The sequence below is a fragment of the Anas platyrhynchos genome, chromosome 2, assembly GCF_047663525.1.
Source record: "Anas platyrhynchos isolate ZD024472 breed Pekin duck chromosome 2, IASCAAS_PekinDuck_T2T, whole genome shotgun sequence".
NCBI lineage: Eukaryota > Metazoa > Chordata > Aves > Anseriformes > Anatidae > Anas > Anas platyrhynchos.
In genome coordinates, this window is record NC_092588.1 from 51,444,264 (window position 1) to 51,458,106 (window position 13,843).

The 13,843-nt window shown below is 35.2% G+C and overlaps 1 protein-coding gene across 1 annotated transcript in view; it reads left to right on the top strand.

Moving 5' to 3' along the window:
- The window catches only part of LAMA1 (laminin subunit alpha 1), a 104,829-nt gene that overhangs the window by 78,553 nt on the left and 12,433 nt on the right, over positions 1–13,843 (top strand). Inside the window, exons 40-53 of the mRNA XM_038173915.2 lie at positions 565–703; positions 1,877–1,970; positions 3,185–3,301; positions 5,242–5,424; positions 5,731–5,885; positions 6,322–6,465; positions 7,271–7,404; positions 7,688–7,838; positions 8,389–8,513; positions 9,415–9,565; positions 10,730–10,874; positions 11,505–11,646; positions 12,769–12,883; positions 13,083–13,253. Of these exons, the coding sequence (XP_038029843.2) occupies positions 565–703; positions 1,877–1,970; positions 3,185–3,301; positions 5,242–5,424; positions 5,731–5,885; positions 6,322–6,465; positions 7,271–7,404; positions 7,688–7,838; positions 8,389–8,513; positions 9,415–9,565; positions 10,730–10,874; positions 11,505–11,646; positions 12,769–12,883; positions 13,083–13,253 (1,966 nt within the window). The remainder of the gene's footprint in view (positions 1–564; positions 704–1,876; positions 1,971–3,184; positions 3,302–5,241; positions 5,425–5,730; positions 5,886–6,321; positions 6,466–7,270; positions 7,405–7,687; positions 7,839–8,388; positions 8,514–9,414; positions 9,566–10,729; positions 10,875–11,504; positions 11,647–12,768; positions 12,884–13,082; positions 13,254–13,843) is intronic.

Below are 13,843 nucleotides of genomic sequence, written 5' to 3' on the forward strand. Positions count from 1 at the left end.
TGTTTAAAACTTAACTCTTAGAAGAATGGAAAATTGACACGTATTTTAAGTTCAGGAACAGAAGACTGTACTTTGATTAACACTGAGCAAGTCTGCTGATTTTGCTGTGGCCAGACAAATCCAATAAAGCAAAATTTGATATGGAATAGCTTTCAGATGTTCATATTTCTTCCTTGATTCTGTATTTTGCTTTGCTTTTGAGTTCCAGCTAGGAATGTGTTTCTGTTATGTTATGTTTAGGCAATGTGATTTGTTTGTTCTTCATGTAAAATGTCTATGTCTAAGTGGCTTTATAAATTGAAAAACTCACCATAAACAACAAGGAATAAAATATAAAAATGAATTGCTTTAGGTTTTCAGGTGATTTGGAACTGATTTTTTGGTTCAAAATAATTAACTGTAATGAAAGCCCTTGTGTCACTTTTGGGTACATTAAATTTTTAGAGTACATCTTTACTTTAGAGTATTCTAGAAAGATGTGCATGTTGTAAATGAAGACATAGAACTTGTTGTTTATGTTTCTTGATTCATAAAAAGAGAATTATTTGTTAATCTCCTGTTTAGTGGCCTCTCTAAAATAAGGAATGTGACTCTAAATGCAACTGCTGCTGTCTACACCCACTCCAATGTTAAAAGTGTGATTGAAAGAACAGAGAGTCTGGCAGATGATGCATCTAGAGTTGTGAATGGCCCCGTGGATCTGGTAAGTACTGATACTAGTATCTTAATTAACTTCCCTACCATTTTGGAGAATTGGTTCTTGTTTCTTGCACTTGCTGGAATCTGGGTCTTTTTGATGATGGCAGCCTTTTCTGCTGGCTAGAGTATACTCCATCCTGAATCTATTCTCCAAGGTGGTAATGGTACCAGATTTCAGTTCTTTTTACTTTGCTTTCCTCTTTGCCAAAGTACTATTTTTACTGTGATTTTTACATCTAATGCATATTTAGCTGGACTAGATTTTGTTCTATGTGTTTATCATCAGTCATCTAACATGCATACCTGTAGGATTTAAGTTGCCAGTCCTCTGGTGCTCCCTTTCTCTTTCAGAATTATTTAGCCATCTTCTTGCTTGACCTATCCCTATTCCACTTGGATCTGGATATTCCCAACCACAGTTGTTTTGCCTAGTTGAGGACATTTCATATTTTTGTCTTATCTGTCATTCCTCTGCCTTGCAAAAATATCAGGTTGTTATTAAAACAGTAGTTTAGTAAATCCTGACCAGTTATTATTATTGTTATATTGTTCTGTTTTTCCCCTTTTATCTCTTTGCATGTTTCACGATTGTAAACCCAAGGAAAGAATGAGCTACATTTTACATGTGTCATGCATATTATTCCTGCAAACATAACAAATGTATATAATGCATATAATGTGATAGTGATCAAAACGTAATTGCTTTGTGAGCTTGTTTGTTATTTTATATTAGTCTGTCTTATTAAAACTTCACACAACATGAGTATTTTTCCAGATTTTCTAGATGGAGAAATGGGTTAAAAGAACACTTTAAAGACTGGAATTTTCAAATATTTCACTTAAAGGGCTCAGTGCTGAAAATTTTGACTTAGAACTGGTACTAAAATTACTGTTGTTCCAAAAGGCAACAATGAATCAGTAGCACTGTTCAAACTAGAATTTAATAGCTTTTTTTTCAATCTTTTTTTTTTTTTTTTTAAGTGACCCACAAAGAGATTATTGCATCACACTCACGGACAAAAGGTTACAGCTTGGATTGTTTTTATTTATACTTTATAAAATAATAAATAGAATGTCACCTAAATAGTGAGAATAATCAGTAACTTTCAGTAGACATCCAAAGATACTTAAATGTTTTCAATTGGACTGATTTCTATTATTTTTCTTTCTTCCTTAGCCAGAGGAGTCTCTCAGTCTTCTTGGAAAAGAAGCTCTACTGCTTAGCTCCAAATTTCAAAATGAAGCAAAAAATCTGAAGAAAAAAAGTAATGGTCAGTTCTTTAGATTTCACATTTCTGCTTCTATTTCTTTTTTTGTATCCTGCTTATGATGGATTTATTTTACCTTATTTTATGTTTTTAAATGAGCATAAGGTAAGTTACAACATTGCATATGAATATACATGCATTTTTATACTACTGAGATTATTTTTGTGTTCAGGATTCAAGTATTGTTTTACTTTTTTGGTAAGAATGTACTTAAATAAACACTTTAAAATTAACCTTTACTATATCTCATTTCATAAAGCATTCAAAGTAATATTTTCTTTAAATCACTGTTTTTCCGAATGCTATGAATCATTAGGGTCTGTAAATAATATTAAATAATAAATAAATTATAATAATTTATAATTAAATAAATAATATTGTAAATAATATCGTTTTTCTTGATCCTTTTACACAGTTGAAATACAATAATAAGATGAATACAATAACAAGATGAATTTTTTTTTTGACTGTAAAAAGTGCCTTTTGGCTTAGCGTCCTGTTATAAATTCCAAAATCCTTTTAGCTTGTTGTTACTCCAGAAAGATCAGCAAAACTTTTTAGTTTGCACCACAGAAGTTCAAAACCATTTTGAACACGACTGTTTAGGAGCATCACCTGGCCCTGTGGAAGCTGTGGACAAAACTGGGCAGAAGATGCATGTTTCACAAAGAAAAACAGTAACTGTAAAACGGTCTTTGCTTTGAGTATCAATGGCTTTTAGAAATGTATAATTTTTTTGTAATTTGGATGGACAGAATGCACACCTTGTTGTTCATTCTGTTCTACATATTTTCGTTATTAGTGAAAGTATTCTGCAAACAACTCACAAACAAGAAAAAAGAAAGACGCTCCTCCTTTCAGTCTCTACTGTCATATATCCAAAAAAAAAAAAGTCAAGAACATCATAAAAATTATAAGGGTTTGCCATCTTGGAAACATTATAATTGATAGCTTTCTCCCTGACTATGTTTCTACGATTTCAATCTGACGGAATTGTCCAAAAAGGATAGCTTTGCATGGAACAGCACCCACAGGAGTTTATCTGGACATACTGCATTAATTTTAGGTTAATGTTTTTAAAACACTCTTTCTGTTGAGGAAAACAAAGTTTTATTTGATTAAATAACCAAATGCTTATTATCCTTGTATGTAGGTTTTGTGTGGACTATATGGTATTTGTTTATGCACAGAAAAATCACAATTATTTTTTCCAACAGGCCTTGTATTTGAATTGAATGGATTGAACAAAAAGGTAGAAAAGATTCGTGAAAGTGCTATTAAAATTGTCAACCAGCTTAATGATTCCCTGTTGACACTAAAAGCGTTGCCTAATGGTAAGTGAAATCGGTATTGACGTTCTTCTTATTACAGAACAGTCTAGTACAATCATAATAAAATCCTGCCTATCATCTGACGGGAGAAACCTAGCAACAAACTAGACTGGAGACTCATTTAGCTTCCTGCCTTACAAGGAATATTTTCCATTTTTAGTAACCATAAAACATAATTTGATTATTATATGGGGTCTGTAGTCTGATTCCCATTTCACACTGTGGTAAATCAGGAGGGGATCTGAAAGCAATGGAATTACACTAGTATGAGAAGAGAATGAAGTCCTAGAATATTTGATCCCACATGGAGAGAAATTTTATATGACGTGATGTTTTGCTTTCTTTTGATATCTTGTTTCAAAATCATTTCTTCTCTGCTACCTGTCTTATCATGTGCATCTAAATATTTTCTAGTTGTAAATGCTGAATTCATTTAGCTGATTAAATGTTCTTTTCGTGTTTTTCCAAAGCAAAACCAAAAAATCCCTTTTTAAAAAAAAAAGTCATTATTTTGGATAAAGAGGAGTCCTAGAGCTTCACTGAAGCTAGTAAAGAAAATGTCTTTCATGTTGTGAAGAGTAGGGTCTGAAATACTTTACCAACTTTTATTTTTTTATTTTTTTTTAAGGTAAATGAACACTCCTAAAGGAGTGCATGGGTTGTTGGGTTTTACTGTATCTCCAGATTAGAACACTAAGTCCAGAGCTTTAAAATACCCTTTTTATTGCTCAGGCTCTTAACTCACACTAAAGGGTGATATTAGTGACAACGTTACAGTGGACATTAATTGCAGGATGCTATCTGACATTAAGGTACACGTTAAAAATGAAGGCATCATTAAAATCATGGAACAGCCCTCCTTAACTCATAGCTTAATGATGTCTGATTTTAATTTGTTGTTTTATTTCTTGAAGTTTTCTGTTTTTTATCTGGACAGAGATTAATGATGGTATTGCCCTCTGCCTAGGTTAGTGGCAATGAGGAAGGATCCCTGCAGACCTAAATTGGGCATTTTGTGCCAGACGCAGCATCTTCCCTCTATTCCTGGCACAGGGACTGTAAAGGGGCAGGTTGAGAATTGGAGCAGTATGCTCACTTTACAAGTGCTCATATCCAAAAACAAAGGGTGTAATAGGCCTTCTGCCTTGCCAGCTTTCTGCAGGATGCAAAAAGTGAGTTTCAGACTAGTGACTTGGGGTGCCAGCATTTGTTCAAGGAACTTAAAAGCTGTGACCTTGATGTATTCAGATAACCTCCCTGTCGGAACAGACAGAATGAAGTTCTCCATCACATCATTCTCTGTCTACATTGTTTTCAGAGCTGGTCACAAAAAATGAAACTTCTTTTTTACCCCAGAATTCAAACTTGGTTTAATCAATCTTTTTATCAAAAGACTTGAAAATCTAAAGTGACTAGACTTAATTGAAATTGCAGTATAGTCTATTATGTATATATATTTGAGGAATATAGTATTATATATGTGCGTATATGTGTATGAGTAGACATTTACATCTATAGCTATATCCATATCTATATCACCAGCATGGGAGCATTTACCATGTTTTTAGTTCAGGGCCATAGCCATGGCCATTTTCCACCTTACTAGCTGGGCAAGAGGAGTTTGCACCAGCCTACTCTGGCCCTCCAGTTTCACAGGAGGTAAAGTTCTCACTCTGTAAGCCACGGGGCATTCAATGGCTACGCAAAATTAAGTATCAATATCAATAGGTCTTGGTTTGGAGCTCCTCTTATAACCTGAAGTAAACAAAGAGATAAAAATATAACTCTTACTATAAAAAGCCTATAACTGACAGCATTTCTAATGTTTTGATTATGGCTATAACTGTGTTGTTATGAAACAGGCCAGGTATTTATTGCTCTCAAAAGTATTCATGAAAGCTGTGATTTTATTTTTTAATCTGTGAACTGCCACTGTCTTTCAGGTACAAGGAAATATGTGCTTGAGGTGAAAGAGCTGGCCGTGTCTGCAAACACCAGCACCGTGGTGGGTTTAAGCCACTTTGGGGACTTCAGTCAAAAGCTCCTGAATACTTCATCTACATTGTCCCGAGTTAATGACACATTGAGGAAAACTAGTGAACTTATAACTGATTCATCGAAAGCTGGTAAGTTTGCTGCTTCATTACTCTGTAGAAATGTCACTGCTTGCAGAAACAGTACTAATATTAAAGTTTAATAGGCATTAAATATGTCTGATGGACTGAAAGTTTCATCCCAGTTCAATAAAACTGGGCTAACTTTTTAAAAGACCTCTAGAGGAGTCTCATAGGATGCCTTTAAGTATGCACATTCCTTACTGATATTTAACATTGCTGAAAACAAAATGGTCAGAAATAAGTTAACTATTTTAGCAATTAAATATTTCATCATTTCTCTTAACCTGCTTCAACGTTTCATTTACATTTTGCCAGCAATCACAGCTGAAAAACAAGTTAAAGAGGTCAAAGCACAAGCAAGTCTTTTACTTAATAAGCTGAAACCTCTGAAAATGCTAGAAGAGAACCTCAGCAGAAATTTGTCTGAAATTAAAGAGCTCATCAGCCAAGCCCGCAAGCAGGCAGCATCTGTAAGTACCATCACTGCAGACTTAACTGGCTTCACTTTCATGTTTAACACAGAATTTTTTTGAGAATTTCTTTGAGGATTTCTGTATCTTTATTTTCTGAAATCATTAAATTGGCTTTTTTTTTGATATATGAACTTTTGACCAAAGATTTATTGTTATTTTCTGAGGTATTTGAATAGTTTGATCTATTGGCTTCAAATCTCATAACTGGATGAGTGAATTATGACACTTTTCTTTCTTCTCTATCTGGGAATCTCTTTTTTTAGCGATACCTAGGAGACTGATAAGATCTAACCCCAGTAGCAATACTAAAGTCACATGAAAATATCTCAACAAATTGCTTTTATTGGTTGGTCAGAAGCTAAGTACATATTTCAGAAATATATGCTGTGTACACTGAAGCTTGTTTGGATTCCATTTCCTCTTTTCCCCACAGATTAAAGTTGCGGTGTCAGCAGACAGAGATTGCATTCGTGCCTACCAACCCCAGATTTCATCTACAAATTACAATACTCTGACCCTTAATGTGAAAACTGCTGAACCAGATAACCTCCTTTTCTACCTGGGTAGCAATGGAAAGGTAAGTTTCTGATGTACGTTCATTGGAGGTGATATTAATCAAATACTTTAAATGGCCATATATATAGTTTTTTCCTACTTGAATTCAAACTAAGAACCTAAATGTGGCTTCTTGCAGACAAAAGTGGTCTCTAGGGGTGGAAATATTTTTATGCCTTTGACTGATTCCATGGAGATCCTCAAAGGCAGAGAATAAAAGCACTTGATTTGTTAGCATTGCTTCTTGTCCGTGTCATGAATCTCCATCTTTTCCCGTTCTGTGTATTAACCTCACAGAGTGTGACACTCTGTGTGATGTTTTCATATAGTATGCTGAAGTACATCAAGCATTTTGTTATCACAGAGAGGACTGAATTTGGCCCTCATAAGCACAGCACATCTACCCAGTTGAAAAGGAGCATGACAGCTTAGTGTCACATTGCCTTTCTCTTCCTTCCCTCTCTAATTCTAATAAATGCACAGCTGTTACTCCACTGTGGCACACTATCATGTGATAATACTTTTTCATAGACTGGTTCGTCACTTTACATATACTCAGAAAGAAGTTCGTATTTGTATGTGTGTATGTAAACAGTATCACGTCTTTATTTAAAAAAAGACTCAACTGCTTGTCTGTAAGCTGAATTTCTTTGTTTCATTAAAGGTTTTGCTTTCACTGGGCTTGATTTCACTAAAAGTAAACTCTAAGGATGTAGGGACATGAATCTGGAAAGATTTTCTCAATGTTACATGTTAAAATTAAATATATAGAATAGAAACAGCATGCTCAATATGAAGTATTTAAAATAAGCACTGCTGTTTTTCAGACAGACTTCCTTGCAGTAGAGATGCGACGTGGTAAGGTAGCTCTTCTTTGGGATTTGGGCTCTGGATCAACAAGAGTGGAATACCCTGATCTTCAAATTGACAACAACAAATGGCACAGAATACACGCAACCAGGTAGTTAAAGTGTGAATGACATTATTATTGGACGTCTAAAAAGACAATCAGAAATAAGTTCGGTGGAAACTGAGATAAGGATTTTTTGTTTTGTTTATTAAATGTGATTGCTGTATTATAAAAATGTCCATCTACTTAGTGAACTCACCAGAAAACACACAAACCATCTGCTGAGTTTTCTAGTGACAAGATGCTTCTTATCCTTAAAGAGAGAAGTTGATAGCATGTGCTGATTAAGCTTGGTGTTTTCTAAAACTGTTTATTATTATTTTTGAATTGGCAGGTTTGGAAAAACAGGTACACTCAGCATAGAGGAAATGAACTCCAATCAGAAGTCTTCATCTAAATCTGCAACCTCTCCTGGGACAGCCAGCATACTAGATGTTAACAAATCAACACTGATGTTTATCGGAGGACTTGGGGGGCAAATCAAGGTTCAGTTCTGAAATCAATATTCTGTTATATGTTATTTTTGTGATGTTTGAGATACACCTTTGACTTAGCAATAATTGCATGAGTTAGTTATTTCATCAAGAAATGCCAGGTACTTTGAACCTAAAGTAAAGATGCTGTAAGGAAGTTCTTCAGTATTCTGAATTTAGTTTTGCCTGGAAAATTCAGCATAAATTGTTCACCAGGATAGGCTCTGTGTGCGTGTATAAAGCATAGATATTACATGTTGAACTCCTTTTTTTTTTTTTTTGGTTTGTTCTTCCGTGGCTTCTTTTGGCTTGCCATTGTTCATGCAATTAGAAATGTGAGTAGGTCAAGGACATAGTTATCTCACTTTTTTACTTGCTGCAAATCTAATCTATTATGATTTAAATGGTAATTGTTAATAGTTATGCTAAGCCATGTTCTTTTATTATGACCTAAATATAACTAAAATTTTAGAGTTCAAGAAAAATAAGCAAGCAGAAATTTGTCTGTATAAATTTCAGAATACTTAACATTAATTGTATTCACAAAGTATTTTTCTTACAGAAATCACCTGCTGTTAAGGTGACACATTTTAAAGGGTGCATGGGAGAAGCATCCCTGAATGGCAAATCTATTGGTCTTTGGAACTACATGGAAAGAGAGGGCATATGCAATGGGTGTTTTGGAAGGTATTTTGTCTTACTCTTTTGAAATAAATTTAGAGTCATGTAGAAAACATATTTCTGTTGCAGCCAAAAATAACAAATTCAGGCAAATTGCAGTGCTTCATTGATCATTAACTTACAGTTCTGAATATGTTAATCTGAATGTGCTAGTGGTGTCAAATAACTTAATTGTGCATAATTTTATCACTTATTAATACTTTTTTAATAGAGTTCTGTGGCTGTGATCTGTTTTGTGCTCTGAGTGGGGACTGTCAGTAAATCAATATATTTTGGAATGTTTGCCTTTCAGTAATTTGTAGCAAGATACATTTATTCTTTCCAAGCATCAGAAACACTGTAAAGCACTCTTACTAAGAAGTCCAAAACTGTAGCCACTGAGCTTGCTACCCATTCCTGTGTGTGACAGAGTGAAAGATGATTGCAGACTGTGCTATTTTTGTTTAAGGAATGGAAAAGAAAGTTGATTGTTTTCCCTTTTGCAGAACATTTCGTGTAGAAACAGCAGAGGGTGCTGCTTGATTGGATGAGATATTTTTACAAAATCTTATATTACAGAAAAAGAGGCTAGTAGAAAATGTATTGTAAATGCTCTTAGGCAAATCATTTTGATAAATGTATCACAAGTTTAAAGTAAGAGGGTGTATGTTGTAGCAATTATTTTATCTTCTATATATCCTTCCCTGAGGCTAAAATATGCATTGTGAGATTCTATAATGAAAGTGGCCTTTGGCTGGAATCCTTTAGTTATTTGTAACATCAAGATTCAAGCTTCTTTCTGCACTTTCTAATCATACTGCCTAGGGCCTGCACCAACTGATCTAACTTTTCTTATATTTTATATAAAAATGACTGGAAAAACACAAATCTTCAGTTAACATTTTAGTTCTCTTTTCAACTTCCATAGCCCACAGGATGAAGACACTTCATTCCATTTTGATGGCAGTGGATACTCAGTTGTGGAGAAGGCTCTTCGCTCAACAGTGACTCAGATAATAATATTTTTCAGCACCTTTTCACCTAATGGGCTTCTTCTATATCTTACTTCAAATGGCACTGTAAGATTTGGATTCCTAAACTATCAAAATTTGTGTTTAGATCACTTGATAATTCCTCGCTTCAATTTATCTGTGTTAAAACAAGTTATTATCTTTGTATATATTATCATCTGTGATTGATATAATGAGACAAAGGAACAAGAGAACATGAACATGAGACAAGAACTCTAGAGATAACTCTTTAGAGCAAATGTTCATATATACTAAGGCCAGAATTAAGCAATGAAAAGAATTATCCATCCATTATCCATTTTAATTCTGAGAGAAAAATTAATGGTTAATTAACTAAAGACAAGAACAAGAAGTAGGGATGATGAACTAGTGGTGTTTTTTGTTGTTGTTTGTTTGTTTTATTTTTTTTTCCTCTATTGGAGGAATCTTGCCAGGATGTAAAATCTTTTGGAATTGAGCTTGCAGGAGGAGAGGAAAATATATTATTGAATAGAAATATTAAATACAAGCCATGAGATTTGGATTCAGTAAACTGAAATAAATTAAATAAAACCTAGCCTTCGAGAGCAGCATAACCTAGACCCATCTCTAGACCTTCATTGTTATGTCATACAGTTTACCACGTACTTTGGTGATTTTCCTTTTCCTGAAGGAGAACAAAGCTTTGTTTAGATGCAAATTGTTCTAGAGGCACTACATGATTCATTTGATTTATGTACTCACTGCTTGAATGTGTTACACAATGATATGTGACTTAAATTTTACAATGTACAGGGAGGCAGTTTCAATATGATACAGAAAGACTCTTGCTTCTGTTGGTCTAAATAGATGAGTAGAAGCTTTTTCCATCTTGCAGAAAGAACACTATTGTTTGATCTTTATGATAACAGTCAAATCAAATTACTCTCAATCAAAATATAAGAAAGCAAATGTGACATTTGTTGTTTAAACTTCTGTCTGCTGAATAATCAAGCTTGCTGATTAATTTAAGTAAGAACAACAACAAAACAAAGGAAAGACATCCTGATGAAGTACAAAGAATTTAATTTTCCTAAATATAGCAAAGATAAATGTCTTCTGCCCAACAAATAGCCTAGGTACAAGAGATATTAACCCTTCTTCACACAGTAGGTCAAACCTGCCAAGTATGCATCCTTTTGGAAGATTTTATTTCCACTAATTTATTTATTTTTTCTTTTCTTTTTCTCCCAGAGAGATTTCTTGTCCCTTGAGCTTATTGATGGCAAAGTGAGACTGACTGTTGATCTAGGTTCAGGACCTCTTGCTCTTACAACAGAAAATCGTTACAATAATGGAACCTGGTATAAAATTTCATTCAGTCGGAACAAGAAACAAGGTAGGCTTCAGGCTGAAAAAACAGGAGTCTGCACACATACAAATGTTCCCCGCAGGGGAACATCACTGCAACCAAATCTGGACACTTCCAATGCAGAGATTCTTTAGCAGCCATTCCTATATTACTTTGCTAAAATAAGACAGCAGAAATACAATGCAAATCTGATTCTTAATTTGGCACATCTTATAAAGAGCAGGCAGTGCAGAAGCTGCCAGAAAACATATCAATAGTCCTTAAATGAGAGGTCTTTGTCCAAGCCTGTATTTTAGGGAACATATTTTCTGATGGGCATTTTCTTAGTAAATCGTACAACAGAGTTTTGGGGCCTGTGCTTGGGACGTAATACATTATGATGGAAGTAATGCATTACAAATGATATGTGTTAATAGTTTGTATTCTCATATATGTATTTTCCTGTAGACTTCCCCAGATTTGATTTTGACAGAGAAGAATGAATGAGATTAAAAGAACAGCTGGAAGTACAATAAATGACTCACTCAAGAAATAAGAAGATTGTCCATACAAGTTTGACTAAAAGCATATGTTTTCCTTTACTAGAAGCGAGATTGCCAAAATAGAAGAATCAGTATTGGTGTCCTCCTCTAGATCTTTACTCTCTTTGCTTTTCAGGAATGCTGGCAGTTATGGATGCATATAACTTTAATTATAAAGAAACCAAGCAAGGAGAATCTCCCGGGGTTGCCTCAGACCTGAACCGCTCTGATAAGGACCCAATCTTCATTGGTGGGCTGCCGAGATCAAGGGCTATGAGGTAAAGTGTGGTCCAACTTCTTCCCCTTTGCTAAGAATAAGCAGAGAGGAAGACATTAAACTCTGATATTCCACTGACGTTAGTGGAAATCAGTGAAGTCTGACATCTTGCTGAAGAATTATCTGTCTTCCACCTTTAGCTCTTAATACGGTGCTTCTCACTACTACGTCTGATCAGTTCAGATCAGGGACAACCTATTTTTCTCCTCTGTGGGTGATTTCCACAGCAGCCACCTGCTCTTTGTGTCGTGCTGCAGCAGGCGTTGCCTGCAGTGATGCTACTCTGATCTGTGAGACTCATGCTTTCCAGCTGGCATTTATGGTCAAAACTGCACTTTAGGATAAAAGTTCTACTTCACAAAGGAATTGCTGTAATTCAGTTTTGAACTTTTGAAAATTCACTTTTGAACAAATACAAGAGAACTAAATGTAAACAGACCAACAAAAATCACTACAAATATACATGTATATTTTATGCAGGACTCTAGTTTTTACTTTTTGTATTGTACATCCCTGCTGAACTTGTAAAGCCACAGTTGTTCCAGTGGATTCACTTTGAAAAGATAAATATGACTAAAAGAAAACTTATTTGAACTGTCTCCTTCCTCTCAACAATAAGGTAAACTCTAGGGCAGTATTTATCTCTGTATAGTTATTGCTCTCAGCTGCAGTCTTGCTAATTTTAAATGGCATAGGAGCCTGGAAGGGATTATGGCAGGACAGTCTTAGATTTCTCTGACTTAAGTGTCCTCCAGTCTTATGAAATGAAATGAAATGAAATTGAATTACTTGGTAGTATAGAGCTACAATTACCCTCCCATACAAGAGCCATCACATTTCAGCTGAAGGTTCAGCTGAAAGTTTTGGAAAATGAGCTCACCTGTGAACACAGCACTACGCACTTACGTGTTTCTATTTGGGTACAGTCCTATCTGGCTCTTTTTCAGAAGTAATATCTGTATAAGGGTAAAATACAAATTACCCCTCTTTTTGCCTACACTGACCTGACTGAATTCTTTAAAACAGATTCTCTCTTTTTCATATTGAAAAGAGCTTAATATTTTATCCCAGAATGTTCCAAGTACTACTTCTTGGAAAAAAAAAGACTCTTTTTGTCTTTCAGGAAAGGTCTGAATAGTAGAACATATGTGGGATGCATCAAGAATCTGGAAATATCCCGTTCAACCTTTGACTTGCTTAGAAATTCATATGGAGTAAGAAAGGGCTGTGTATTGGAGGTAGGAGACCCTTGGGTTTTGTGATCTGAATTAATGTTATTGAACAACGAATAGTAATGCTTGTGAAAGAATATACTGAGTTGAAATGGTGTGATCTTGAAAAATTCTAAGCTAATTAATCTATGTGTGAAATTATTTTTTCTCACTGGGGTCTACAACAGGACAAAGCCAGTAATTATTTCTCTTGCTCATAAAATAGCCTATTCGTACTGTGAACATCTTGAACAATGGATATATTGAGTTGGAACCTAAGTCTTTAAGTCCAGAATCAGAACTGATGGCAACTTTTGCTACAAAGAACAGCAATGGCATCATCCTTGCTGGACTCAGTAGAAGAATGGAGAAGCGACAACGCAGACAAGCACATTTGGCAAGTACTGAAAACAAATATGGTTTTTGGTTCTGTTTTTGCCATTTGTATTTTAAAATATCAAATTTATATGAAAGTAATTTGCAAAAGATGAGAAATAAATATCTGATCAGATAATTCTGATGGCTGTATGGCTGCATACAGAGAGTTGCAGTCAACAGCTCTGTGCCAATGTTGAGTGGTGTCTCTCAGGAGTCTGTCTTGCGACTGAAAGTGTTAAATATCTTTATCTTTAATGACATAGACAGTGGGATCAAGTGCGCCCTCAGCAAGTTTGCAGATGACACCAAGCTGAGTGGTGCAGTTGATACATCAGAAGGAAGGGATGCCATCCAAAGATACCTAGACAAGCTAGAGAAGTGGGCCCACATGAACTGAACTGAAGCTCAACAAGTCCAAGTGCAAGGTACTGCACCTGGGTCAGGGCAATCCCAGGCATGAGCACAGACTGGGAGAAGAACTCACTGAGAACAGCCCCGAGGAGAAGTACTTGGGGCTTCTAGTGGAAGAAAGGCTTGACATGAGCCAGCAGTGCATACTTGAAGGCCAACTGCATCCTGGGCTGCATCACCAGAGGAGTGGCCAGCGGG